Raw genomic sequence first — 26,605 nt, forward strand, 5'->3', positions numbered from 1 at the left:
GATTCTGAGGAAGATTTGCAATGTTTGAACTGTCGAATCCCATCTCCAGACGTGACTAATACAAACATCGTTTACAAGTTCACTCGCACTTATGGTATTATTGTTAATTACTTCTGAATATCACGGAGATAAAGGGGATTATTAAGTTAATCGTTTTGGCAATTTTAGTCTAAATAAAAATTACAATATATTTAATATTATGTATAACCTGTAAATTAGTTGTCATAAAGAAAATATAATTTGATAATTCTGATCTTCATGGAAATCGCAAAATCGCCAACGAAAAAAGAAAATTATGTTTCATGCCACGAAGAGAGCAAAATATTAAAACTTTTGTGTTTCTGTGTCAATCTTCATTGTGCTGTGGGTCCGGTAGGTATTAAAGGACAGAATATTAGGGACGCACTCGGAAAGGTTTCGGTAATAATTTTTTTTTTTGGTTTATTTAGGTGGGTCAAATGTTATTAAATTACACTAAGAAAAGACAATGACATTAAATATAAATACAATACATTCATAGTTAGGAATACATAATTACAGAATTATACAGAACTTAAAGTAGGAGAGATTCCACAAATGCTCTATGGGGTTAAACATGCACAGCCTGTTCAACCAAATTATCGCATACATACTGTTTTTTAATTGCATATGACTTCCAAAAGTTGCCTTTTTTGTAACTGAATTCAAAATAAATATAATTTTCTAACAAATATTCCTGGATTTCAGTTTTTGAATTTGATGAGGCTGGTGCTTTGCGCAACAGACTGCTGTGGTAGCTTGCGTTGTCCATCACAATAACACTGTTTTTGGGAATACAATTGTATCCTCATGATTATTAAAACTAGAATCCTTATTATTCGTTGCAGATAACAGCAAGCAACTTGGAACAAATGATGCGATCCTTTGGATACAGTGTATCGAACCAAGTTTCATCAAGGTAAATTACGACACTGTTGTCTAATCTACATCTATTAATTTTTTAATCGAATCTCCAAGTGCGTGATCTGTGTGATTACTGTGTGAGTACTTAAATGCCATCTTACAAACAACTCTATGGAGGGTGGCACGGCTTATATTAATATTGGTTTCATCTTCTTCTAGCTTCTTTTTCAGTTGATCCAAGGTAGGAACAACTTCGCTTTGATAAAGACAATATATTTTCCTTCTCATTAGATCCTGATCACTATTGTCTACATGGTGCGTTTGAAAATCACTACGTTTATTCCTTTTCTTCAATTCTCCACTATTAACAATATCCCTTATCGATGGCATTAGCATTTTTGTAAGAAGACAAGTTTCTTTTAAAGCTTCTTCTTTAATAAGTCCTCTACTAAAGTTTCACACATTTTTCACAACCTATTTTGCTTCAAGCGACAAACGATTTCGATGCGACATAGTATAACAAATATAATAATACAATAAAATATGATAAATTCTAGCTAGATAAGTATACAACAGTTGATAACAAAATTTTATGCAAATAACTTGAGATACTAGATACAAACAACAACAAAAAAATCAAATGACCAAATAGACACAGAATTTACGTAAAATAACTTTTTCGAAACGCACAGTAAAGACGATTATTCAGCATTGTCACAAATAGTCAACATTCAAGAGATATATCAGAAAGAAAAAAATATACCTGGCGCACTCCTGCCTTGTCACAAGTAAGACTATTTTTTTTGTTAATGGCGTTACTCAATGGACAATAGGTAATAACATCGTTAAAGTTTTATTGGGGAAGGTCCGTCGAAAGCCACAATGAAGATTGCGACACAATACTATTTACAACACTTCTGGATTTTGGAAGTTGCTAACGTTTCTCCAATCATCCTGTTGACTTCTTCAGAACTTAACTGAAACTGGCTATATTTTATTTTGTGCCTGCTTATATATTGTTTGAGGGGCGGAGCTAAATGGGGTGCATAAATATCGTCTGTCTCGGATAACTGATTCCCCCAGGTTGTTTATAGATTTCTATAGACTCTCGGATTTTTCGTTGGTGGAAGAATTGATTACATGTCAGAATTTTAGTTTTATCGACATTTTATGTCCGGTGAGTTGGGCAACTGTTAATGAGTTTATTTGTATTAACCTTAAGGCTATTTCGTGTTCCTTGACCCTAGTTGATATTTTTCGTCCGGTCTCTTCAATATATTCCTTGCCGCATATGCATGGAATGCTGTAAACTCCTGGCATCTCAAATGGAATTTTGTCTTTGACGGACCGAAGATGTTGAGAGATTTTTGGACATGTGGTAAACCTAGTTTTGACGTTATATTTCTTTAAAACTTTTGATATGTGGTCAGTGATGTTTTGAATATAAGGAAGGACCACAGTGGCAATTGTAGGATTGCTTTCGGCCTCATTGCTATTGGAAGGTTGTGGTGAAGTGTATTTTGCCATGCCTTAATATCTTTAATGGTCAAAGAACATGAAAGAGCCTTAAGACTAAGACAAATAAACTCATCAGAAGTTTCCGAACACAATTATAAAGTCGAACATCCAATTTTATTCGACAAAAGTAAAATTCTGGCATGTAATCAATTTTTCTACCAACGAAAAATCCGAAAGTCTATAGAAACTTAACAATCTTAACTGCGACTCGGGCCTTATCTGTCACCAATATGGGAATCAGTCATCTGAGACGATGTTTATCCCCCTCATTTAGCTCCATCTCCTCAACAATATATAAGCAGGTACAGAGTAAAATACGAGCCAGTTTCAGTTAAGCTCTGAAGAAGCCAACAGGATGATTGGCGAAACGTTAGCTAGTTCGACTCAACAATAACCGGCGCAGGAGGAATCCAGAACTTTTTTTAAAAAGTATTACAGCAGCCTGTGGAAATTTCTTGGAAAAATTATTGAGACATACTACACAAAATTTCTACCTGTGGTATGTGCATGATGGCGACCGTGATGCCGCTTATAATATCCGACAAGAAGCTCCTCTTCCAGTTGTACCCGGGTAGCCATTGCAACAATGGTAAAACTTGAAAAAGACAGTTGAGGGGGCTGATGGAGGAAAACACCCTCGTGCATTTGCTTTTCACTGAAACATTTTCGACATTATGCGGGGTAGTGGAGAGGTGGGAAGCGAGGTGAAGGGACACTTACGCGTGGAGTACGGCCTTTCGTACAGTGTGTCCCGATTTAACTCTTCTATTTGATAGATAGGCCTTTCCACGTGCATGGGGGTGGCTTTTTGGGCCCCATCGTTGTCGTACACACTGCAATTTAGAGAATGGGGATGGGTAAGAACGTTTAACAGGGATTAGAAAATAAAGGGAACTCTCCGTTGGAAAATATTTTCAAACGATTTCTTGAAACAAAATTGACAGTAACATTCGAGGGTGTTTCAAACGACTTGGTCACAGATAATAACGTAAAGCTAATAACTGTTATCAATTACTTAATGGGATCGGCAGCGCATGGAAATGAAAAATTGCGATTTTGTTGAAAACAGCTCGTTTTATTGCGGCGTTTTTGCGAGCTTTAAAAAAAAAGTTTATGTCAGTGCTAAATTTAATGTTAACTAGAGATATAAAGCTATTAATAAAAACTCATTAAAAAATGATTTGCCAATTATTGGGTATTGGCTATTTGCAACACTGTTGTAAAATAAAAATTAAATCATAAACGGATTGATTGAAGTGAACTGCTACTCAATTTATTTTAGCAATGTCAATTTATAAAAAAAAATACAAAAACCAATATTATACCGGGTGATGCATTCCCGAATGGGACAAAGGAAATCCCATGTAAATTTTTTATTGCCAAATATTGACTCGCCTGTACATTTTATAGCAAAATTGTAATATAACTTTTTGGTGCCGAAACCTTTGGCCACCCAGGTCGCCTGACTCCTCGCCGAAGGACTTCTTTCTGTGGTGTCACTTGAAACATGTTATAGCTTCTTAATATGATTGATACTTAACACTACTCTTATAATTTTTGCTATACCTACTGTTTTGCAAAGCCAAGTTCAATTTATAAAATTTCGAATTTCGTATGCACAGATGGGAAATATTCAATCAAATTAGTATTAATTATTATTGACATTTGAAATATGTTTTACGATTAATATAGGTTTACTATTATTATATGTGAGAAAAAACATATAAAAATGTGGTTTTCACTAGAATGTTTGACTAAATTTTGTTGCAATAAAAGTGATAACGTTGCATTTACGTTTTTCTTGAGAAAATTGATTTTTTTTACACTATATAGGCAATCTAAATTAATCCACTCGTGAGCAGCATTGACAGCTAAAACGGGCCCTATTCAACAATTCCAAGACAAAATAGCTTCAGCCATTCTCAAGTTATCGACATTTTTTTTTAAATGTAAGGACATTCCCAACCACATTCTCTTATGACTGTCTGTAATATAAAATTACCAAACCGTTTTTAAAAGAAATTCTTCATCGGTCACACTACAACAGCGGTTTATACATTTATCAAATTTTCTTTCAACTTATAAAGCGCTACACTTGCTGCAGTGAGAATAGAGAATGCGATTGCGCCCCCCAGCCGCCATTCTAATTTTAATAAATAATTAATAGATTAACAACTAATTAATAATCAATTATTAATTATCATTTAATAGTCTCAAGTTATTGGCGGGAATTAATTTTTAATTAATTAATTAATTGCAATTAATTTTTAATTGTTTAATAATCAGTTAATAATTAAATAATTGTGTAACCATTAATGATTTAATTTATTATTAATAAACTAATAGTCAATTAGTAATTAACAGTTACCTTTTTAATTTTTTTTCCGTAACCGGTAATTACATATTGATTTTTAGAGAAATTACATATCGGTTATTAATAATAAATTTTAATAGTTTTAAGTTATTTTCCATAACCAGTAATTACATATTGACTTTAGATGGAATTACGTAACGGTTATTAATAATTAATTTCAATTAATAATTGGCTAATAATTAATTATTAATCAATTATGGATTAAGAGTTAATACTTTTAAATTTTTTTCCAGAACAGTAAATTTCATATTGTCTTTTGCAGGAACTACAGAGAGCATTTTATAGTATTCTAGAATTTTAATTAAACTTGCAGACATTACAAAAAACAATAGTGGAGTACCACAACATGCGCGACATACGAGAGAAAGACCAACAAATAAAGAAATTCTCCAACAAAAGGGAATATCTAAAAACTAATTAAAAAAAATTGAAAAAACTAATATCTAATGATCCACGATTCTGTGATGATCGTTTACCATCAATATTTATTTTTCCACAATTCCGCACCTTTGAGCGCCGTTACTATACACCCGTCTCACTCTACATATTGGCAGCGTCACCCGGGTCGACAGGAAAAAAAAAGATATTTACCCGTCGTAGTTGATGTAAAAGGTTTTTTTCATCAAGAGGGGCTGCGTCTCGTCATCGTCCATCTCGATCTTTTGTTTTTTTTTTTCGGAGGCAGTGCTACACGCGCGCGTTTTTCCCGCACGCGATCTAATTAACTCGCTCGTATCTTTTAAAACTTTTACGAGTAAACAAACAGTTGCCGAAGGATTTACGTCCGCAAGACTGATAAACGCGCGATGATGAGCTTATCGTTAAAACAATGGCGGCGCGCGAGCGGATCTGACGTTTCTGACGTTTCGGCGCTCAGACAAGGTGGCCGTCAAGTTTCCACCCTGTATATGTTATATTGCGAGTTAACTTAAGGGATAAACGTTGCGACGCTTGAACAGTTTATTGCACTGTACAAGGCGCCCTCAACTCATAAACTAGGAACGATAGAACAAATTTACATAGTGTCGGGATTATTGAAATGTTGAAAATTATTGAAAATGTTAGGATTTATATTTCGGAATATTAGTAAGTTTATAAGCGAACAAACACTAACGGCACTCTACTTTAGTTACGTTAGATCTAAGGTGAAGTATTATATACATATATGGCAGCTTATTTTCGATAAATATATTATTCAGTTAGAAAAAGTTCAAAGGAATTTTTTTAAATATATAGCTTTTAAGTGTGATGGTGTATTTCCACAGACATGTTTTGACCATAATGTTCTCTTAAAGCGATTCGAAATCCGAGCTTTAATTAATGGTAGGAACTATGGATCATTTCAATTTTTAGTTAAATTATGTAGATCTCCTCAAGTTCCTTCGCGGGCAAACCATCTCCAAGTGTGAAGTGCACTCTTTAAAGCAATACAATTAAAAATGTACTTATCAATGATATAACACCGGCTCAGCGAGCATTGAAGATGCCAATTGAGATTTTGGCGAAACGTCTGCAGGATTCCAGTCGGATGCAGAATTTGCAGGATTCCAGTCGGATGCAGGATTCCAGTCGGAGTTCAACGAGCGAACGGATGATATCCCGGAGTTCTTTATATGATTGCTTTTGATTTTGTTGATTTTTGCTATGTTCTTTATTGGTATCTTTTCGGTATTCGGAATTTTTTTTTGACCTTTGTAACTATACTATATACAGGGTGTCCCACGACATGACTGCCATAGCTTGGGAGCGTGTTGCTGAGGTGTTAAAAATATAAAATGAATATATCTGCGGAAAGCTATTGTAACTCAGCTACAAGCATTTAAAATTTTAACGACCATTTTTTTAAAAATATTTTTTATTTATTTATATTTGATTTTGTTGAATTAGTTGTCCAGTTGCTGTATATGATACCTTCAAAGTCAAACAAAACAGGTGATTGTCAGGACATACCAGTGGAAAGTGGATTGGCCTCAATGGTATTTTGGTCATCCATGTCACTTACATTTTCTTCACAAGTATTAACATAAGGTTCTAGCTATGTCTAGGCTTCAATATTTGTAATTTCGGGAGAGATTATGATCCTATGCCTCTTTTTGGTTCAACGCCAAACAAAGCTTCATATGTTTCGGCGTAGTCCTTTATGGTAAATTGTGTTTTGTGATTGGCTCTTTCGACTGAGCCTTGTGTTTGGCTGAGATGAGACTTTCCGCACACTATTTTAAAACCTTTCCACATAGTGCACAGTTCAGATATTACTTGGTTACTTTGTTACTCTGCCATTTTCCGAATGCAATAAACGGGACCACCAAACAATAAAAACAATTGAAGAAAGTGATACGCTCTCTAACTTGGTCAAACTGATATTCGTAAAAACCATTATAAAGTGTGATTGCAAGTCTATCAAATCGATTTTGGTTTAATTCGGAACTCATCCTTGGTTTTAGGCGCACTGTGTTTCATTTGACATTGTTTACACATATTTAAATACAGCATTACGACTTCATAAGTTATATATCTTTGTATTGAACTTGCAATTATTTAAGCATTCGTGTTCCTCCTCCATGGCCTGTTCGTATGTGAGTTACGGAAAGTATATTAAACTCTTCATTTACAACTTAATACTGGATATTCGTTTCTCGTGGTTTTAATGGCACAATTAACTTTTGTTCGTCATTAGCTTTTAAAATTTACTTTTAGAATAAATTACTTAAACGATTTTAGAGTACCATTCTTGAAAAAATAAAAACTATTGTCTTCTCGTTTACTTCTTATTAGGTTATTTAGCTTTTCAAGATATTGACCAATTTTACTGCAGTAGCCATCGAGTACAAATAATTGTTCGGTCTTTCACCCATTCATTTGGTGTCGACATTAACCGGTGTATGTTATCGCTATATAATATTATAATATTATCTGAAAAATTTTCAATATCCAGCCAGTAAATTCAAGTCTTGACGTAAGACGTGGTGCGGGTATAAACCGGAATTGTATGAAGTTCTCCAGACTCCCATCCGACCTACGTTAAGTCTATTACCTATTCTTCGGACGCTACTAGAGCATCAATCGCATTAAGTATTGCTTCTTCTTGAGCAAGCTTCTGTTGAACGGGACGTTCAGAAGTTGCTGTAGGAAAATTGCCTGTTTCTCTCAAATATCGATGGACATTGCTAAACACAGTTCTACAAGGCACTCAACGAGTGGGAAATCATCGACGATATACATCAACTGCCGCTAGTCTATTTCCATTACACAATTCATAAATAATAAATAAACTGAATGTCGACGTATCCTTCATTCAAAAATGTAAACACTGTACCTTGAAGAGTATTTTACTGTAACACACGAAAATAAACACGCAAAATTAAAATAATTGACGATTGCTGTCACAATACATAAGATTGTAATATTCAATATACAAATATAATTAACAATTTAATATTTTCCTATCGTACAAATACAGCTGTTAATTTAAATTCTGTTAAAAATTTAAACTAAAACACTATCCTGTGCTATACTAGCACATCTGAACACCAGAGTTTTAAAACCAGTAAGCATGCATAGTAGATATACATTTACAGATAGTAAAGGTTGTTGACACTCATTGATTTTAAATAACTACGTAAATTAATATTACGTGGATATTACTAATGAGACCGACATTGCCATATCCGATGTCGACCATGGATAACAATAAATAAAACCCATAAATTAACCCAAACCCAGGTGGTACTACCTGCGTTGAAAGTATGATTTAGTATCTTATAGTGACTTTTGTTTTTAAAGGTTAAAAATTTGGTTACGTTGGTAATGTTTTCAAAAAATGAGACGTAAGTTCTTGGTTGTGTATGTGAATATAAAAGAAAGAAGTTAAAAATGCAACAGGCTTGTGTTGGAGTGAAATGCAATTTAATAGATTAAAAGTTAATATTTAATGAAGCTGGTTCATATTTTTTAACAACCTGCATTGTAAAAAAATAAATTTGCAATGAAATATTCATCTGTAATTCCTTTGTATACTTAATGACGTTTGGTCACTCCACATGGGAGTAATCATTAGCAGAAAAGCGGCGTTGTAAACTTAAATAGATATATATATATATATATATATATATATATATATATATATATATATATATATATATATATATATATATATATATATATATATATATATATTAATAAATTTTTAAAAAGATTATAAAGTAGTCATGCTGGCTAAAATTCCCGTCTCGCACGTCTTAAAGAAAGTTAGCACCGTTTTTTAAAGTTTTCATTAAAGTGTGTCGGTTAGTTTCCATTTTGTAAAAATCAATTGTGCAAAATTTTAGCTCAGTCATAATATACTTGTTTATTTGATTTTTTTAATACTTTTATATTTTGATATGAAAAATTTACGAAAATTTAATTCAATTTAATTTTTTTTAAATTTAAAATCAAAAAATTTAACAATTGGGTGTGTATATAGGCCGCCAAATCTTAGTCCAAATATATTTGTTGATGAATTGGAAAGTATATGTCTTGACCTTCTTCCACAAACTGATAACTTAATCTGTTTTGGGGACATAAATTTAAATTTATTCGACATAAGCGAGTATGGAGTTCGTTCATACCTGGATCTCTTAGATACGTTGGAGCTAGAGCAGATCATCGATGGGCCGACTAGAGAGACATGTACCAATAAAAAGTTAATAGATCAAGATAGATCAAGATAGTTTCAAAAGAGATAAAAGTTATTAGGTCGGGCACTATTGATGACAAAATTTCGGATCACAAATTGATTTTTGCGGATGTTGAGTTGAGTGCGCGGAGAGATCGAGTGGAGCCAATTAGGTACAGAGACTTTAAAAATATGGATATTATCTCTTTGGACAATTCCCTAAAATTTATACCTTGGCGGAATATGTTTGACTTAAATTCTATTGGTGAAAAAGTATCTTTTTTTAATGAAAATATGAACTTTCTACTGGATGCTTATGCCCCTTTAAAAACAGTCACCTTTAAAAAGAAACACTTACCTTGGATCACAGAAAATACTAAGTTTCTAATAAAATTAAGAAATAAAGCAGCTTAGAGAGCTTAGAAACTTTACTAAAAAAGTGATCCACTGCGAGAAAAAAACATATATAGAACATTCTTTAAACAATAAAGACAAAAAAGTATTTTGGAAATCTCTAAAAAATTAAATGTGATAACACTGGAAAAAAGATTCCTGACCAATTATCAGATCCAGATTTAATAAACAAATCTTTTATTAACTCGATTCCAATTTCAAATTCAAGGTCGCCAATGATCGACTACTATAAGAACTCTCCTTATCCGCAAGACAAATTTCAGTTTTCTATAGCTTCAGAATCGCAAATTGCACACTTTCTCACTCAAATCAAAACTAGAGCGGTTGGTCATGACGGAATCCCTATCAACTTTATAATTTTTTGTTGCCCTTTTATATTAAAGTACATATGTCATCTTGTAAATTTTTGCATCACCCATTTTGTTTTTCCCTCTCTTTGGAAAGTAGCTAATACTGTCCCTCTTCCTAAGATTGACAACCCGCAGTCGCTTAGCGACTTAAGGCCCATTTCCATTCTGCCGATATTATCCAAGGTTATAGAACGTGTCTTGAAAAGCCAAATAACAAATTATGTTGAAAAGGAGAAACTAATTGACAAAACACAAGCGGGTTTTAGGAGGGGGTACAGTTGTGCTACAGCGCTTCTTAATGTGACAGATGACATCATCAAAGGAATTGATGAAGGCAAGTGCGCTGTGTTGGTTCTACTCGATTATTCTAAGGCTTTTGATACCATTAGTCACAATATTCTACTCACTATTCTTAAATTTTTAGGTTTTGGGGAGGCATCCGTAAATTTAATTAAAAACTACTTAACAGGCAGAAAGCAAAAGGTGGTCCTGAACGGGGTCGAGTCTGCTTGCCTAGACATAAGAAGTGGAGTTCCTCAAGGTTCAATTTTAGCTCCTGTTTTGTTTATTATTTTCACAACAAAATTCTTAGATTATCTCAAACATTGCAAAGGACAATCATATGCTGATGACAAGCAGCTCTACCATGTTTTTGACCCCTCTAGATTGCAGCTTGAGTGCCAAAATATCAACAGTGACCTTGAACGAATTGACAGAATTTCCAAGAGATCATGGTTTGCTTTTAAACCCAAAAAAATCTTCTATAATGTTTTTTAGTCGGCCAGTGGATGTTAAGCGTCTTGCTTCTGAAGCAATCATAAAGATAAACAATATTACTCTTCCTCTTCAAAACGAGGCAAAAAAATTGGGATTACTTTTAGATACAAAACTTCGCTTTGAAAAGCATATTTCGACTTGTACGCAAAGGTCTATTGGCCGTTTAAAAGGGTTGTATAGCTCAAGGCATATGCTAACTCGAAATCTTAAAAAAACCTTATGCGATGCTCTTGTTCTCTCCGTCTTTAATCACTGTGATGTCGTATATGGGCCTTGTTTGACAGCTAATTCGTCACAACGTATTGAAAAAATTCAAAAATGCTGCTTGAGCTTTATGAGCATCCGCCGCGGAAGACCTATCAGCTACAAGCAGAAGGAAGCGGGTTGGACGAACATGAAGATGCGGCGCTTGATCCGTCGCTGTTGTCTTTATTTCAAAATAATTAAGACAAAATATCCGGAATACCTCTCCGAAAAAATAACTTTTAGAACAGACGTGAATAACTTAAATCTAAGATTTAAAGGGGTCATTGTTCCTCGTCACCGATCTGGTATATTTGAAAGATCTTTCAGTTACGACTTGGCTAAACTATATAATGACCTGCCCCATTCCGTTCAGAATGCGACAATAAATTCTTTTCCAAATAAACTAAAAACGTGGTTATGTTCTAGAATTTAAAGAGAAAAAAAAGAAAAAAAAACATTGAGAAGTTACAGAGCGCAGGAAGAATCTAACAAATGTACACTGCTAGAATTCTTTAAAAATTTGTGGTGCTTACAGTACTTTAGCTAATAGTTTTTTTATTTACAGCGGTAGGTTTAGGTTTTTCATTCTGTTATATAATTAAGTGGGTACTTAACGTATTGTAAACTGTAAACATTAATTAAAACCATGGTGTGATGTTATGTGTAAGGAGAAGTGTAGAAATCAGCAAGCAAGCAAGTAATTTTTCTTGTCGAAATTACCTGAATAAAGTACATTATTATTATTATTATTATTATTATTATTATTATTAAAGAACTATCTAGTGCAGTCAGTGAGGCTGTGTCACGTCAGATATGCTCTGAAATAATAGAACTGGATGGTGGGTCCAAACGCAAAAGTTCCAGAGTCCTAAACGATAGGGTCAAACCGCTTAAAGGATCTCTTAGCGATAACTCTAAATGTGCACTTCGAGTTGCTGAACGTAAAATCAGTTTTCACATTACTAAACTGCATCCGAATACCAAAGCTGAGGAGGTCCGACAATATCTAGCACCGATAGTTAGTGGAGTAGAAGTGTTCCAGGTCCCGTCAATGTATCCTGAGAGTTACTCCTCATTTAGGGTATCGACCATGGATCACGAAGCGCAAAAAATTCTGGATACTTCCATCTGGCCCACGGGTGTGTTGATAAATCATTTTTTCCCCAGGCGTCTGACAAGAGAAAAAACCGATCCAATTCCAGTATCGACAGAGAGACGTCTAGTGAGGGAGAATCCCGACCCAAGACTACCGATGGAGGTGGGAACAGCATTAATATCTTGAGCTACAATGTGCAGGGTCTCCTAAGTAAACTCGATGTGGTTACTGAATATCTAAATTCTATTGGTTTCGATATTGCATGTTTCTGTGAACATTTTGTAAATGGTGAGGAGTTGCTTAATATTATTAAGGTTCACAATTATAAATTAGTTGGATATTATTGTCGTCTCAGTACCTCCAGAGGAGGAACTGCTATATATGTTAAAAATAATATTGCCTGTAGCAGTCTTAATCTGAGTAAATATTGTCTGGATCTTCACGCAGAGTTTTGTGGTGTGGAGATACCAGTGCTTAATCTTATTTTAATCAATGTTTATCGCTCTGGCTCTAGAGGCAATTTTTCTATATTTGTAGAAAAACTTGAACTCTTGCTCGCTGAAATTTATTCAACTAAGAAACGCATTATTATTGCTGGCGATTTTAATGTTAAGTTTAATTTGAGTGATGACGTTGATCGAAATGGCTTATTGAACATGTTATCCTCTTTTGGAATGCATGGGACCATTTCAGAAAACACTAGAATTACTTACCATTCAGCAAATTGCATTGACAACATTATGGTAAATTTTTGTGATACCTTTTACAGCGCTGGTAATGTTGAGCCTGGTTTTTCCGACCATGAAGGTGTTTTCATTAATGTGAAAACTGATTTTACGTTGAAAGAGGATAGATTTTCAATTAAAACCGTGTCAGCGCGGGGTCTCAATCAGTTTTCTCAGACTCTTGAGGTAACGGTTTGGGATAATTACTATTCCTTGACAGTAAGCCCATCTGATATGGTGGAATATCTGTTAAATTTTCTAACAAGCAATGTCAATTATCACCAGATTATTAAAACGAAACAAGTTAACTCTACAAGTTCGAGACTAATTCACTGGTACAATAGCCGATCTAGGTTGCCTGCATGATAAGCTCTTACATGTAAAGGCCATGGCCAAAGCGTCTGGCAGTCTGGATCATTGGCAGGAGTATAGAAATTTAAATAAACGCTATAAAAAAGAAGTTCAGTCGACAAAAGCTGCAGCTTATGGTCAGTTTGTAAACAACTCTGACAATCTTGGTCGGAGCTGCTGGAAACTTATTAACAGTGAGAAAAACCATAATCGCGGTTATACCAATTGTAGTATTACTCCCAATGATTTCAACTTATATTTTTCTCAGGTGGCATCGAGCATTACTGCCGAAATAAAAAAAATAAATGATCCAATGCTCTATATGAGAAGGCAATCAAGTCCCACGAGGTGGTTTTCCTGGATCCGGTTACTCAAATGCAGAATTGTGCTATAGACTAATTCTTTAGACGTCTACAACCTAAATTCAAAAATTCTTACACATACAGCAACTTTTTTAGCTGACCCCATAGCTCATCTAATTAACCAGATGTTTGAAACTGGAATATTTTCAGAACAGTTAAAAATAAGCAGGGTTGTGCCACTACACAAGAAGGGAGATACCAACGTCCCCTCAAACTATAGACCTATTGCAATCATCCCTATAATGGGGAGGATCGTTGAAATAATCTTAAAAGATCGTTTGCTGAACTATTTTGAAAAACACAAACTTTTGTGCAAAGAACAGTTCGCGTTTAGGGGCGGAAGGTCCACCACGCATGCTTTGCTAAGTCGTGTGGGGAGCATTGTCGATGGTTTTGACGCTTGTGAGATAGCGGAGGCCACCTTTTGCGATCTCACGAAGGCTTTTGATTGTGTGAATCATGGACTGCTGATGCAGAAGCTCGAGTGGTATGGCATCAGGGGCATGCCTCACAGATTATTGCGCTCTTACCTTAGCGGTAGACTTCAATGTGTCGAGGTGCTGGTGTTTATAGTTTACATCAACGATTTTCCTTCTCACATACCATGTAAAACTACGCTTTACGCGGATGATACAATTCTTTTATCCCGATCTAGAAACCCATATGAACTGAGTATTGACAGTGTGGCCAATAAGACTAGAGCGCGTGAATGGTTCGGGTCGAACTCCTAACAGATAAACGAAAATAAAACGAACAATCTTATTTTCTCTTGTAGCAAGGTGCACAATTTAAACAATGCTCCGGTTAAGGTACTTGGAGTCTGGATCGATCGTACTCTTTCTTGGAAGGATCACATTGAACACCTTTGCCACAAACTGTCAAGTCAATTGTTTCTAATTAGATACTTAAACAAGTCACTCACTCCCATCATGTCAAGACTTGCTTATTTCGGATTGTTCCATTCTCATTTAGCGTACGCTATTGTTTTGTGGGGTGGTTCCGTGCATGCCCGCAAGGCTTTTCTTATGCAAAAAAGAGCGATACGTGTGATTGCGAATGCAAAGTCTCGTGATCACTGCCGCCCGCTCTTCTCAAAGCTTAATATTTTGACCTTACCATCACTATTTATTTACTATACAGTCACTCTCATACATGAGCTAAAGAACGATATGCCTAAGCACTGTGATCGCCACAATCACGACACCAGGGGATCTGAATTAATTGTCCAGGGCCATTCTAGGCTGCGCACATCCGAGTTTAATAAATTGTACATTAATTACTACAATGTTCTACCAACCGTTGTCAAGGATCTGTCATTCACTAAATTTTGTAATATAATAAAACAATTTCTATTGGAGAACGCATTCTATACTGCAGATGAGTACATCCGTGTTGCGTCACGAGTGTCTCCATAATACTAATTGGGAATTTATTTATTTATTTATTTATTTACTTATTTTTTTTTACCTAATTTTTGTTTCAATGTTTGGTGTTTGTCTATCTGATAATTATGTTGCTCTCTATGAATGTTATTAGAATGTGTTTGATATTGTGACTTGCCATTTGTTGTTCTTGTAATGTATTTAATGGCCAATAAAGTCTAAAGTCTAAAGTCTATTATTATTATAATTATAAATTATAATTATAAAAAATAATTTATATTAACATTGCCCAAAATTCGTTAAAAGTTAATAAACAATTAAATGCAGTCGCAATTAACAGAACACCCTATATAATTTTACGACGAAATTAAAAAGATATAAACCGCCAAATCATAAAAACTGATTTATCGTAATAAAGGATTACCCGCCGACGCCATAGCCGTAGGCGTTTTTTTTTACCAGAAACGGTAAAATTTTACATTAGCATAGTTCAAAATAACATTATGAAAAAAAACACATTTTTTCCTCCAATCAGTTGTTTGTGCTGTTTGAATGTTTTCAACTGTCCTAAAATGACGTCCCTTGAGGTGAATTTTCAACTTCGAGAAGAGAAAAAATTCACAGTGACTCAAATCAGGCTAATAAAGAAGCTGATCGAAGTCCCAGGAATGTTTTTTTTTAGGCCAAAAACTTGTTTATTACAATTGTTGTGTGTCTAGCAGCATTATCCGTGTCATACTTGATGTTCGGCATCACATTTTTCGAAGTTTTTCAAGAATCTCCAGCTGAAAGTGTTAATTAAGTTATGTTTTAGAATCCCATGACAAAATAATTCATGTTGTTGAAAAGCAAATAGTCCCTCGACAAAATCCATTAATGAAAAGGAAATCCACCACTGCCGATTTAACTACTATGTCTCAGTATATTTCGGAGGCAATCGATGAAGGTTCTCAAGTGAACATCAAATATCTTGATTTTTCAAAATCATTTGATAGGTTAGACCAGAAAATTCAGATCCATTTTTGTTTGTTTTCTTCATACTTGTCTAATCACATACCTCCCAGGAATACGTTGCTTCCTCAGGCATTTCTCAAATCTCCCTACTACGGGCTTTATTATTAAATACTTCAATTAATGACTTTGTAAAAGTTCTTGACGTCAGTTTTCTGTTATATGATGACCTCTTTTTTTTTTTAATCCAGTGTTTAAAAGATTGTCTCACTCTCTAGCGTGGTTTGGTCTCTCAACAAAAGCTTGCAGCTTAATACAGCCAAATGCAATGCAGTATTTTAACACCATGGGTATAGTTATTAAAGTAGTTACTAAATATGACTGCGATGTTTTTAATAAAACTCTTTCCCGTTTGTGACTGGGATTCACATTCGACTCGAAATTTTATTTTAATTTTTCAAGGAAACTTTCACAAGACTGTAATACTGTTTACAAATCTTCTGGATTCCCCTGTGACGGTTTTTTATAAATGAAACTTGCTGACGTTTCGCCAATCAGCCTTTTGTCTTCTTCAGAGCTTAACTAAAACTGGCTCGCATTCTACTCTGAACCTGCTTATATATTGTTTGAGGGAATGGAGCTAAAGGAGGGGCATGAACATTATCTCGGATGATTGATTTTCATATTGGTGAAAGAGACCTGACCTGAGTCGCGGTTAATTGATGTTCGGTTTCATGATCGTGTCTATCATCAGCAACAGCTGATGAGTTTATTTGTCACAGTCTTAAGACGCTTTCATGTTCAATTCTTTGCCGAATATGCATGGAATGCTGTAAAATCCTGGTATCTCAAATGAAATTGTGTCATTGTTGGATCCAAGATGTTGAGAGATTTTTGGACAGGTATTGTCTTCAGAAGGTTGTGGTGAAGTGTATTTTGTGATGGAACGCCTAATATCTCTAATGTGGAAGTTATTAGAGAGAAGAGCAGAAGTAAAGTGTTTTAATTCTGGATTCAATGACTGGGGCTCTGTAAACAAGAGAGCTGATTACCGATGAATTTTAGGAAGGATAGTAATGAGACAATGCTTTAAGTTATCGGTCTGTGTGCATAGGATTTCTGTAAAGAGAGTGACCCAATGTTAGATCCGATTTCTATTATCTGAGAATGGAAGATTATTATTAGTTTCTCATGCAATGATAAAACGTAAGGGTGCATAGACTTTAAATGACTAAATCCGGATATTTGACCATGAGGCCAAATAACAAAAGTATCATCAACGCAGCGTTTCCACAATTTTGGTTTTAGATGGAAGATGTCGAGGGCTTTCTTCTCAAATAAATTAGCGACGACTGGTGATAATGTTAAGCGTGTGAGGAATAGTAGAGACAAGGAGTTTTAGAGTCATGAGACTTTTTCACGGATTCTGATAGAGAAGAAGCCTTAATAACAAATTTAAGGTTGTATTCCATTAAGTTAATGATAGCATCCTTTATCTGCTTTTAGGATTACGAGGTCGGGATTAGATTTTAGAGATTTTAGAGCAATGCGCATTGCTGCTGGAATCAAACCTTCTTAATTAAAAAATTCTTGCCTGAAACATATTTTCTTATAACTGTAAAATTTCTAAATAATATGGGTTTTCCTCATTATCGGCAGTCAATAGATAGTTTCAATTTAACACCAAAATTATGGAAACGCTACGTTGATGATACTTTTACTATTTGGCCTCATCTAAACTCTATACACCCTTACATACGTTTTATCATTGAAGTAAAAACTAATGTCCCAGTCCTAAATATTCTTACCAATTTAAGACTACGAGAAATAAACTCATCAGGAGTTGCCGAATACAATCACCAAAGTGGACGACAAATTTTATTCGATAAAACTAAAATTCTTTCATGTAACCAATTCTTCTTCTACCAACGAAAAATCCGTCTTAACCGCGACCATTCAACGATATGGGAATTATTTATCCACACCCTTTCTTAAGTTCCGTCCTCAACAATATATGAGCAGGTATAGAGTAGAATACAAGTCAGTTTCAGTTAAGCTCTGAAGAAGCGAAGAGGATAACACTGTTTGAACGGATTGCCTATTGTTTGTACGAATTTCGATTTACGGTTAATAATTTACTCTCTAAAAGAACAATTTTCAGGGTCTTTTATATTTTTGTCAATAACTAAAACACCTTGTATACAATCAAAAAAATGCGTGATGTAAAATGTTTACGATCGGATGAATCGCTTTGAAGGAAAGGATGTTTTTCTGGATGCCAAAATAACCACAAAAAAAATCAAAAATAAAAAAAATACTTCGCGTTATTTTATTGCTCCCAATTTAAGGAATCTAAATGCGGGTCCAGACTTCTACTTCTCTCCCAAGTCTGAAGTCAGTAGCTGCAAATTTCGAGTACTTAATATGCTTTTTAATATTGCACGGAATATCGCGAACACCCGTTACAATACTTAAAAACCGTAAATACAAAAGTTTAAGCTGTCTATATGGGCCATATCGTCATGTAAAAGAAACTGACAACTAAAACACAGATTTGAAATTATAGCCAATTTTCAATAATAGGGGGACCAGCTATTATCTTGAATCGGGTTTAAAGGCCGTCGTCGGTTGGAATTACTAGGAAGTAATTCTAACCGACGACGGCCTTTAAACCCGAATCAAGATAATAGCTTATCAACGGCCCGCGAAAGCCTTAACCAATTTATCGATAGGGGGACCCATTTTTCAGTTTTTTTGAATTTGCGGCGCACCCTGTATATTCTTGAAAAATTACGACTAATAAAAGTTTATATCTAATGCTTCTTCTCGTTCAAGAATTTTTTTGGTCTCGTAAACAGTTTTTCAAAAATGATGTTTTTTGTGGACCCTTACACGCGCGATTTTTAATTTTTTTAGAATACTTCCCGACCTCCCAGCCCCTCTATTTTCAATAGGTTCCGTCACGGGGCAAAGCTGCATATATATGCCAAATATGAAGTCGATTGCTTCAAATTTCGTGTTTCATAGCAATGTCCAAAAATCAGTCGAAAATCGGCGTCGGATCAGGGCCATTTTTTACAAACTTATGCGTTTTGTGGAGGGTTAAAAAGGAAGCAAATTTCAATTTTGTAGCTCCAACGGTTCGAAAGTTATTCAGGAAAAACCGAAATACGAGAACGGAAAACGGGCAACGGAGATAATCGACATTGACATCGACGGTGATCATGTCTGTACCAACGGCGATCCCATAGGACCTACCGTTATCGAGATATACAATTTTTATACGAGCGCAGATACTTTCGAAAATTCGATTTCATCGATTTAGCAGCTTTAATAATATAAATACGCACGCTAATCGTAGGATAAATCAGTCTTAAAGTCGCTTTGTAGTAGTAATTATTGTGTTACTTGTATTTTAAATAAAAAATTGTTTTTTAAAAATATGAATTTCGCATATCGAAATAAAATTGGCGCAGTCGGTAGGATCCTTTTCAGTGTGTTTTTGCAAATCCGTTATAAGTAGTGTACCAGATCATGATTTATGCACTGAATTACCCTTAGGGATTGTCAGAGCATTGGATCGACGGTACGACGCACTTCCGTTTCAACGGTTAAGAAAAGGATTTCATATCTACTACGCAGAACACTTGGGACTCCTGGCACCACCGACTATCGGTACGCCGTTCGAGAGCCAGCGGGACGAATTGGTGTAGCTCAACCTCCACTACAACCAATACCTCACTTGGGAAGTGAATCTCTCCGACGAACGTGTTGGTTGATACAGGTACGAAATCTCTATTATATAGTATAGTCGAAAATAATTCTACTTTTGTAAATACTAGTCTAGAAACCGAAATTATTAGTGCACAGGCCGACGCTTTGACATCAACCGTTAGTTTGCTAAAAACTTTTGATGGTACCCCTTCTCGTTTGGATTCTTTTATAAAACAAATCGACACTTTTCACACAAGATATTTTAACAACGATGTATCGCAACAAGAATATGTTATTTTGGAAATTAAATCAAAAATACTAGGAACAACCGAAGATTTTTTATTAACTCGACCAGACCTTACAACTTGGGCCGAGATAAGATTAGCCTTAACACAAAAATTCAGTGATCCAATCACTCGTGCAGATCTTCAGCAACAATTAATATTTTTATGAATCTACTCAAGATTATATCCAAAAACCCAAAGCCTTAGGCACCAAAATTAATACAAAAATATGCTCCGAAATTCAAAATGCCGGAGCGAGAGCAATATTAATTTCTCAAAACGAATTAACAGCAATACAAAATCTTTTGGCGAATATTTGTAATGAGTTGAGAACGTTACTTATAGTTCAAAATCCTCAAAATCTAGATAATGCTACTGACATCATTACAAATTACGAAATCCTTACAAGTCAAAGTCAGTTTAAAAATAATTATTTACAAAATAATAATCTAATGCGGGTCACAATATACAGAAACCAATCAATCATATTTTATCAAACACCCAAAGAGTATTCAACGATCCACCAATTCAACCCTATAGACAATCGAATTTACCTTTCAAACCCCCTCATCAAATGTCACATCAAAATCAATTCTTCAAACCAATAAATCAACTTTTCAAAAATCAGAATCAATTTTTCAAACCTCATAATCAATTTTTCAAACCTCAGAATCAATTCTTTAAGCCACAAAACCAATTTTTCAGGCAACCCCACACCTCTAATCAAAACAACCCCCAGAACTCAAAAAATCAATACCCTCAACCAATGTCAGGTGTAAGTATACAAACTAAAAAGCCATTTTCTCAAATAAGACCACAATATAATCATTTCCAACCTATAGGTAAACCAAACTTTACATTTCAAAAACTAACGCACGTAGAAAACAGCGATATTAACACCGAAACTAACGAAACCCAAGCCGATTTAACTGACCTTAACGAATATTATTGTAATTACGACCCAAACTACGAAAATTTTGAACAGTTCGAAGAGGAAAATAACACCGTTGATCAATTAGAAAATTTTCAGTTGTAGCCTCGGACGAAACAAACCCTGTTTAACCCTAAATAGTTTTTAAATAAATCAGATATCCTACATCGAAATCCCTAACTATCAAATCCGTTTACTTATCGACGCAGGTTCTCATGCATCTCTTCTTAGACCCTCTTTAGCAGAAACTGGACAATGTATTGCGTGGATTGCAAGCAAAAATATGTCTTGTGTATATCGATGACATCATTATATACTCAACCAGTCTTCAGGAACACATGGACTTATTAAAATTAGTCTTTGAACGACTTGCATCTTTCAATATGAAGATACAATTGGATAAATCTAAATTCCTAAAGAAAACAGTGGAATTCTTGGGACATGTGATAACACCAAACGGAGTTAAACCAAACCACAGAAAAATTGATGCCACTAAAAATTTTAAAATTGCAAACACTCCTAAAGAAATTAAATCCTTCCCTGGACTTGTCGGATATTACAGGAAATTCATGAAAAAAATTGCAAAAATGTCTGAACCACTGGCGCATTGCTTAAAGAAAAACGTTAAAATAACCTATGATAAAGTGCTTATTACGGCATTTAATTTTTGTAAAAATACCTGGATTTGAATAAACCCTTCGGTTTGACAACAGATGCTTCAGATTACGCAATTGGAGCAATTCTTTCACAAGGAACCATTGGAACTGATCTACCAATACCATACGCCAGCAGAACTTAACTACTTTACAATACATACATCGTGTGGGCTACAAAGTACCTTATCTATTATAAAAACCTTTACAATGTATCTTCTCCATTAAAGAACCTAATTCAAAATTAGTCAGGTGGAAACTAAAACCTCAGGAATATGAATATACCATTCAATATAAAAAAGGCAAACAGAATGTCAACGTTGACGCCCTCCACGACGACCAAAAGAAATACACCCAGTAGATCTAGTAAAACCCCCACTAACACATATGTCAGCTGTATGTGAAGAAAACGAGGAAAAAGATGACCAATATTTATGGCACGAAAAAATTAAACACTTCTTCAAATTACAGCAAAACTTGTTTGAAAAACGGCAAAAAGGTCTGAACGAATTTGAAGAATTTGAACAAAATTGGAAGCCAATCGAACACTCGGAGATAATTAAGGAAATTCAAGTAAATCTTTTTGATCAACAAAATTATTCTTGAACGCACTGTGTCTCTGCCGATTTAAAAATGGAACAAGGCATTGCTGTAGATTTTAAACAAAAATTTAACAATCTACAATATCTTATCGATCAAAACGCTAAACCAGGAGAAATAGCAATAAAGATAACCGTTTTATTATTATCTAGTTACTTAAGAAAAATCTAACCACAAAAAACCTACTATATGCTTTGGAAAACCCTAATTAATATGAAAAACCATGCAAGAAAGAATTATGTTACATGAATAGCGATCCCCAAACTAGGATGTGGTCTGGCTAAAGGTAAAATCAATGATTAATCACCAATTCCAAAATCAAGATATCGAAATACTTGCATGTCACTGGCCGAAAAAGAAACCTAAAATTAGATAATTTCGGATATTCAATAAGACCTCCAAATATAGTAAAAAAAAACACTACAACTCGAAAGACCAGAAGAACAAAACAACCCATCTACCAGTAAAGAAGCTCAAGAAAATATAGATAACTCTGAAACGGACACGGTACATTCATCTATGGAAAATCCAATTATAGGAGCTCCATATGTCAATAAAGCGCTTAATACCTTTAAAAACCAAATTATATTTAAATGGACGGAATTTACACAGGCTCATGTAAGAACAGAAAGATTATTTGACACCAAGAAAAAACTGATAATGTACATTAACAAAAACCCAACAATGGAAGAAATCAGAAAACTTCTACGAGACAATTTACCTCCAGACCCTTACTATTTACATTTCCCTAATAAAGAACTAGAACCAGTAATTATAAGTACCTTCCAGAAAACGTTTAAAAATAATGCATTTACACTCGTCATTTCTAACACGTTACTCGAAGATGTTAAAGATCAAAGCGAACAGAAAGAAGTAATAGAAAGATATCACACTACAAAGACATCACATCGAGGAATGACAGAAAATATAAAAAATATTGAGCAAAAATATTATTGGCCAAGCCTGGAAAGACACATAATAAATTTCGTTAATAAATGCAAAATATCCCAAAAAACAAAATATGATAGACATCCATATAAAATCGTTTACAAACCTACACCAATTGGAACTAAACCCTTAGAACATATTTATATGTTAAAAAACCAGGGTTCATCTGGCCCGGATGATAGCACTCTGTAAGGGCCCCTGCCAGGGTACGGTGAAGATAGTCAACGGCAGAAGGAGCAGAAGAGATATGAATATTCCAATGGTCCGGAAGGCGGAAGAACAATCTTCAAGGGAAGGCTGATCTCGCAAGTCCAGTAAGACAGTCAGCCTAAAGGAAGACAACCTTGATTAAAAATTACCTTCAGAAGGCAACGGGAAACCACTGAAGTAATTATCCCAAGAAAATCACATGGAAGAAACCACAAAAAATCGGCCCTCAGTCTCCGGCAAAACGAGGGTGCTAAGAATCCCCGGAGTCAAAAATATTTGTAAAGATGTTTTAAACATAGGGACATGGAATGTCCAGAGTATGTACGAGGCTGGGAAACTAGCCAACACAATACATGAAGTGGACAGATTGAAGATATCCATCCTAGGAATAAGCGAAACCTGGTGGCCAGGAGCAGGAGAATGTAACACGGAAAACAAAAGATTTTACTACTCAGGTAACAATGACAGGGACCGCAGAAGAGGTGTAGGGGTCATAGTCACCAAAGAAATAGCTGGAAGTGTTACTGACTTTGTTCCCTACTCAGACAGAACAATGTTATTAAAAATTCGAACAAAGCCGCTTAACATCAACATAATCCAAGTGTACGCCCCAACTCTCGATAGAGGCGATGACGAAGTGGACAAATTTTATGGCGAGATAAAGGAACTTCTAGGGCTAACCAAGCCACACGAAATCAATATAATACAAGGCGATTTCAATGCGAAGATCGGTTCTTTACAAGCAGACCAAATTGTCGGTCCATATGGATTGGGTGATAGAAACCATAGGGGAGATCGACTGGTACAATTTTGCCAGGAAGAGAACTTTAAAATAACAAACACTTGGTTTTCGTTACCCTCTAGAAGACTTTATACATGGAGATCACCTCAGGATAATAAGGATAACATCGTTAGAAATCAAATCGATTTTATACTGATAAACAGGAGATTTGGCACATCACTCAAGCGAGTCTGTACATACCCGGGCGCCGACGTGCCGTCCGATCACGTTCTTCTTTTGGCTTCCTATAAAGTAAAGCTTTCACTTGTAAAGAGACAGCAACGAAAACCTCATTTAGCTATTGAAAAACTAAAAAACGAAGAAGTAAGGACGACTCTGCAACAAAAACTAAATGATGGACTGGCGAGACTGCAAGAGACGATTGGAGAATATCAAGTCGACAATATATGGGATAGCTTGAAGAAAACCATGAACTCTGTTTCTCAGAACATACTAGGATACGTCAGTCTGTTCCTAAGAACAAATGGATGACAGAGGAAATTCTACGACTGATGGACGAGAGACGTAAACATAAAAATGTAAACCCTGATCAATATAGTCTTTTAAATTCTAAAATTAGATCTGAAATCAGAAAAGCTAAAAGAAAGTGGCTAGAGCAAGAATGCCAAGAAATAGAGAGACTCCAACAGATACATGATACTCATAGCGAACATAAAAAGCTAAAGGAGGTAGCTGGAATATATAAAACCAAGGCACCAATAGTTCTAGTCAACGACAAAAACGAGATAATCCTGGAAAAGGATGAAAGAAGAAGAATGTGGGAGCAATACATAAGAAAACTATTCCAAGACAGTGAGAGAACGGACCTCGAAATTAACGCCGCGGGTGAATCGTTGAGTGGACCACCGATAACAAAAGAGGAAATTCGTAAAGCGATACAACTTTCAAAAAATAACAAGGCAGTCGGACCAGATGACGTGCCAGCCGAGATCATTAAGCTAATAGACGATGATAACCTGTCTTTATTGGAAGTTGTTTTCAATAAGATATACAGCACTGGCAGGTACCCCACAGACTGGTTAAGGTCTACCTTCGTTCCATTACCTAAAAAAAGAAATGCAAAAAGCTGCAAAGAACATCGATTAATAAGTCTGATGAGCCATACACTAAAAATATTTCTTAAAGTCTTACACCACAGGTTATATAGAAAATGTGGACAGTATTAAAGACACACAATTTGGGTTTAGGAGTGGAATGGGGACGCGGGAGGCTCTTTTCAGTAATCGCGTACTGGTTCAGAATTGTTGCGATGTAAAAAGGGACGTCTTTCTTTGTTTTGTTGATTACGAAAAGGACTTTGATAGAGTGCAGCACACAAAACTAATCGAGATATTACAAAAAATGGATGTAGATGGTAAAGATGTTCGCTGCATTCAAAATCTATATTGGCATCAAACTGCACATATAACAACAAACGAACTGAAAACACAAGATATAGAAATACGTAGAGGAGTGAGACAAGGATGCATCATGTCCCCACTTTTGTTTAACGTGTACTCAGAAGTCATTTTTGGCGAAGCATTCGGAGATAAGGACATCGGAATCAAAGTAAATGGAGTATATGTGAATAACATTAGGTACGCGGATGATTCTGTCTTGATAGCGGATAATATCCAAGACATACAACAACTGATTACTCTACTAAACGACGCCAGTAAAAACTATAGACTAAACATAAATAGTAATAAAACAAAGTTTATGATAATCAGTAGGGACAGGGTGATGGAATGGCTTTGGAACGAGTCAAGAAATATAGATACTTGGGTAGTTGGCTGTATGACGATTGGGACAACGGCAAAGAAATCAAAGCCAGAATAGAAATAGCCCGGAGCTATTTTCTCAAATTTAAACATATACTTACCAACAGAGACACAAGCCTGAACCTAAGAGGACGATACGTCGAGTGCTATATATGGTCCGTTCTATTATATGGTATGGAAACATGGACGCTCAAAACAACATCAATTAATAGATTAGAAGCGTTTGAGATGTGGACTTACCGCCGTATGCTGAGAGTATCATGGGTCGAAAGGGTTACAAACGAGGAAATTTTGAGAAAAATGGGCAGAGACAGAGAAATTCTATTACACATAAAAAAACGAAAGACGGCCTATTTCGGACACATAATGAGGAACCCAAAGTATCGGCTTCTCCAGCTAATCGTCGAGGGTAAGATAGAGGGCAAGCGTGGCGTAGGAAGGAAACAAATGTCATGGCTTAGAAACCTAAGGGAATGGACTGGCTTGAAAAATATCGGGGACCTTGTACATACAGCAATGGACAGGGTAGCATACGGAAATGTGATCGCCAACATCCAATAGTAGTGGATAGGCAGCTGAAGAAGAAGATACTCGATATAAGGACAACAATATCTTACA

General features: G+C 35.2%; 1 protein-coding gene across 8 annotated transcripts in view; it reads right to left on the minus strand.

Annotated features, from left to right (window-relative positions):
* The window catches only part of LOC132705905 (prestin-like), a 67,314-nt gene that overhangs the window by 14,396 nt on the left and 26,313 nt on the right, over window positions 1–26,605 (minus strand). For 7 of the 8 annotated variants that reach the window (XM_060676868.1, XM_060676863.1, XM_060676862.1 and 4 more), the window contains 2 exons: window positions 3,121–3,233; window positions 2,895–3,055 (listed from right to left, as the gene is read on the minus strand). In XM_060676868.1, coding sequence (XP_060532851.1) covers window positions 2,895–3,055; window positions 3,121–3,196 — 237 coding nt within the window. In that variant the 5' untranslated portion in view covers window positions 3,197–3,233. Of the gene's footprint in view, window positions 1–2,894; window positions 3,056–3,120; window positions 3,234–5,365; window positions 5,620–26,605 lie in introns of those variants that run through there. The other variant, XM_060676860.1, reaches the window with a different exon arrangement.

The sequence above is a fragment of the Cylas formicarius genome, unplaced genomic scaffold, assembly GCF_029955315.1.
Source record: "Cylas formicarius isolate icCylForm1 unplaced genomic scaffold, icCylForm1.1 PGA_scaffold_8__14_contigs__length_24414737, whole genome shotgun sequence".
In the NCBI taxonomy this organism is placed as follows: domain Eukaryota; kingdom Metazoa; phylum Arthropoda; class Insecta; order Coleoptera; family Brentidae; genus Cylas; species Cylas formicarius.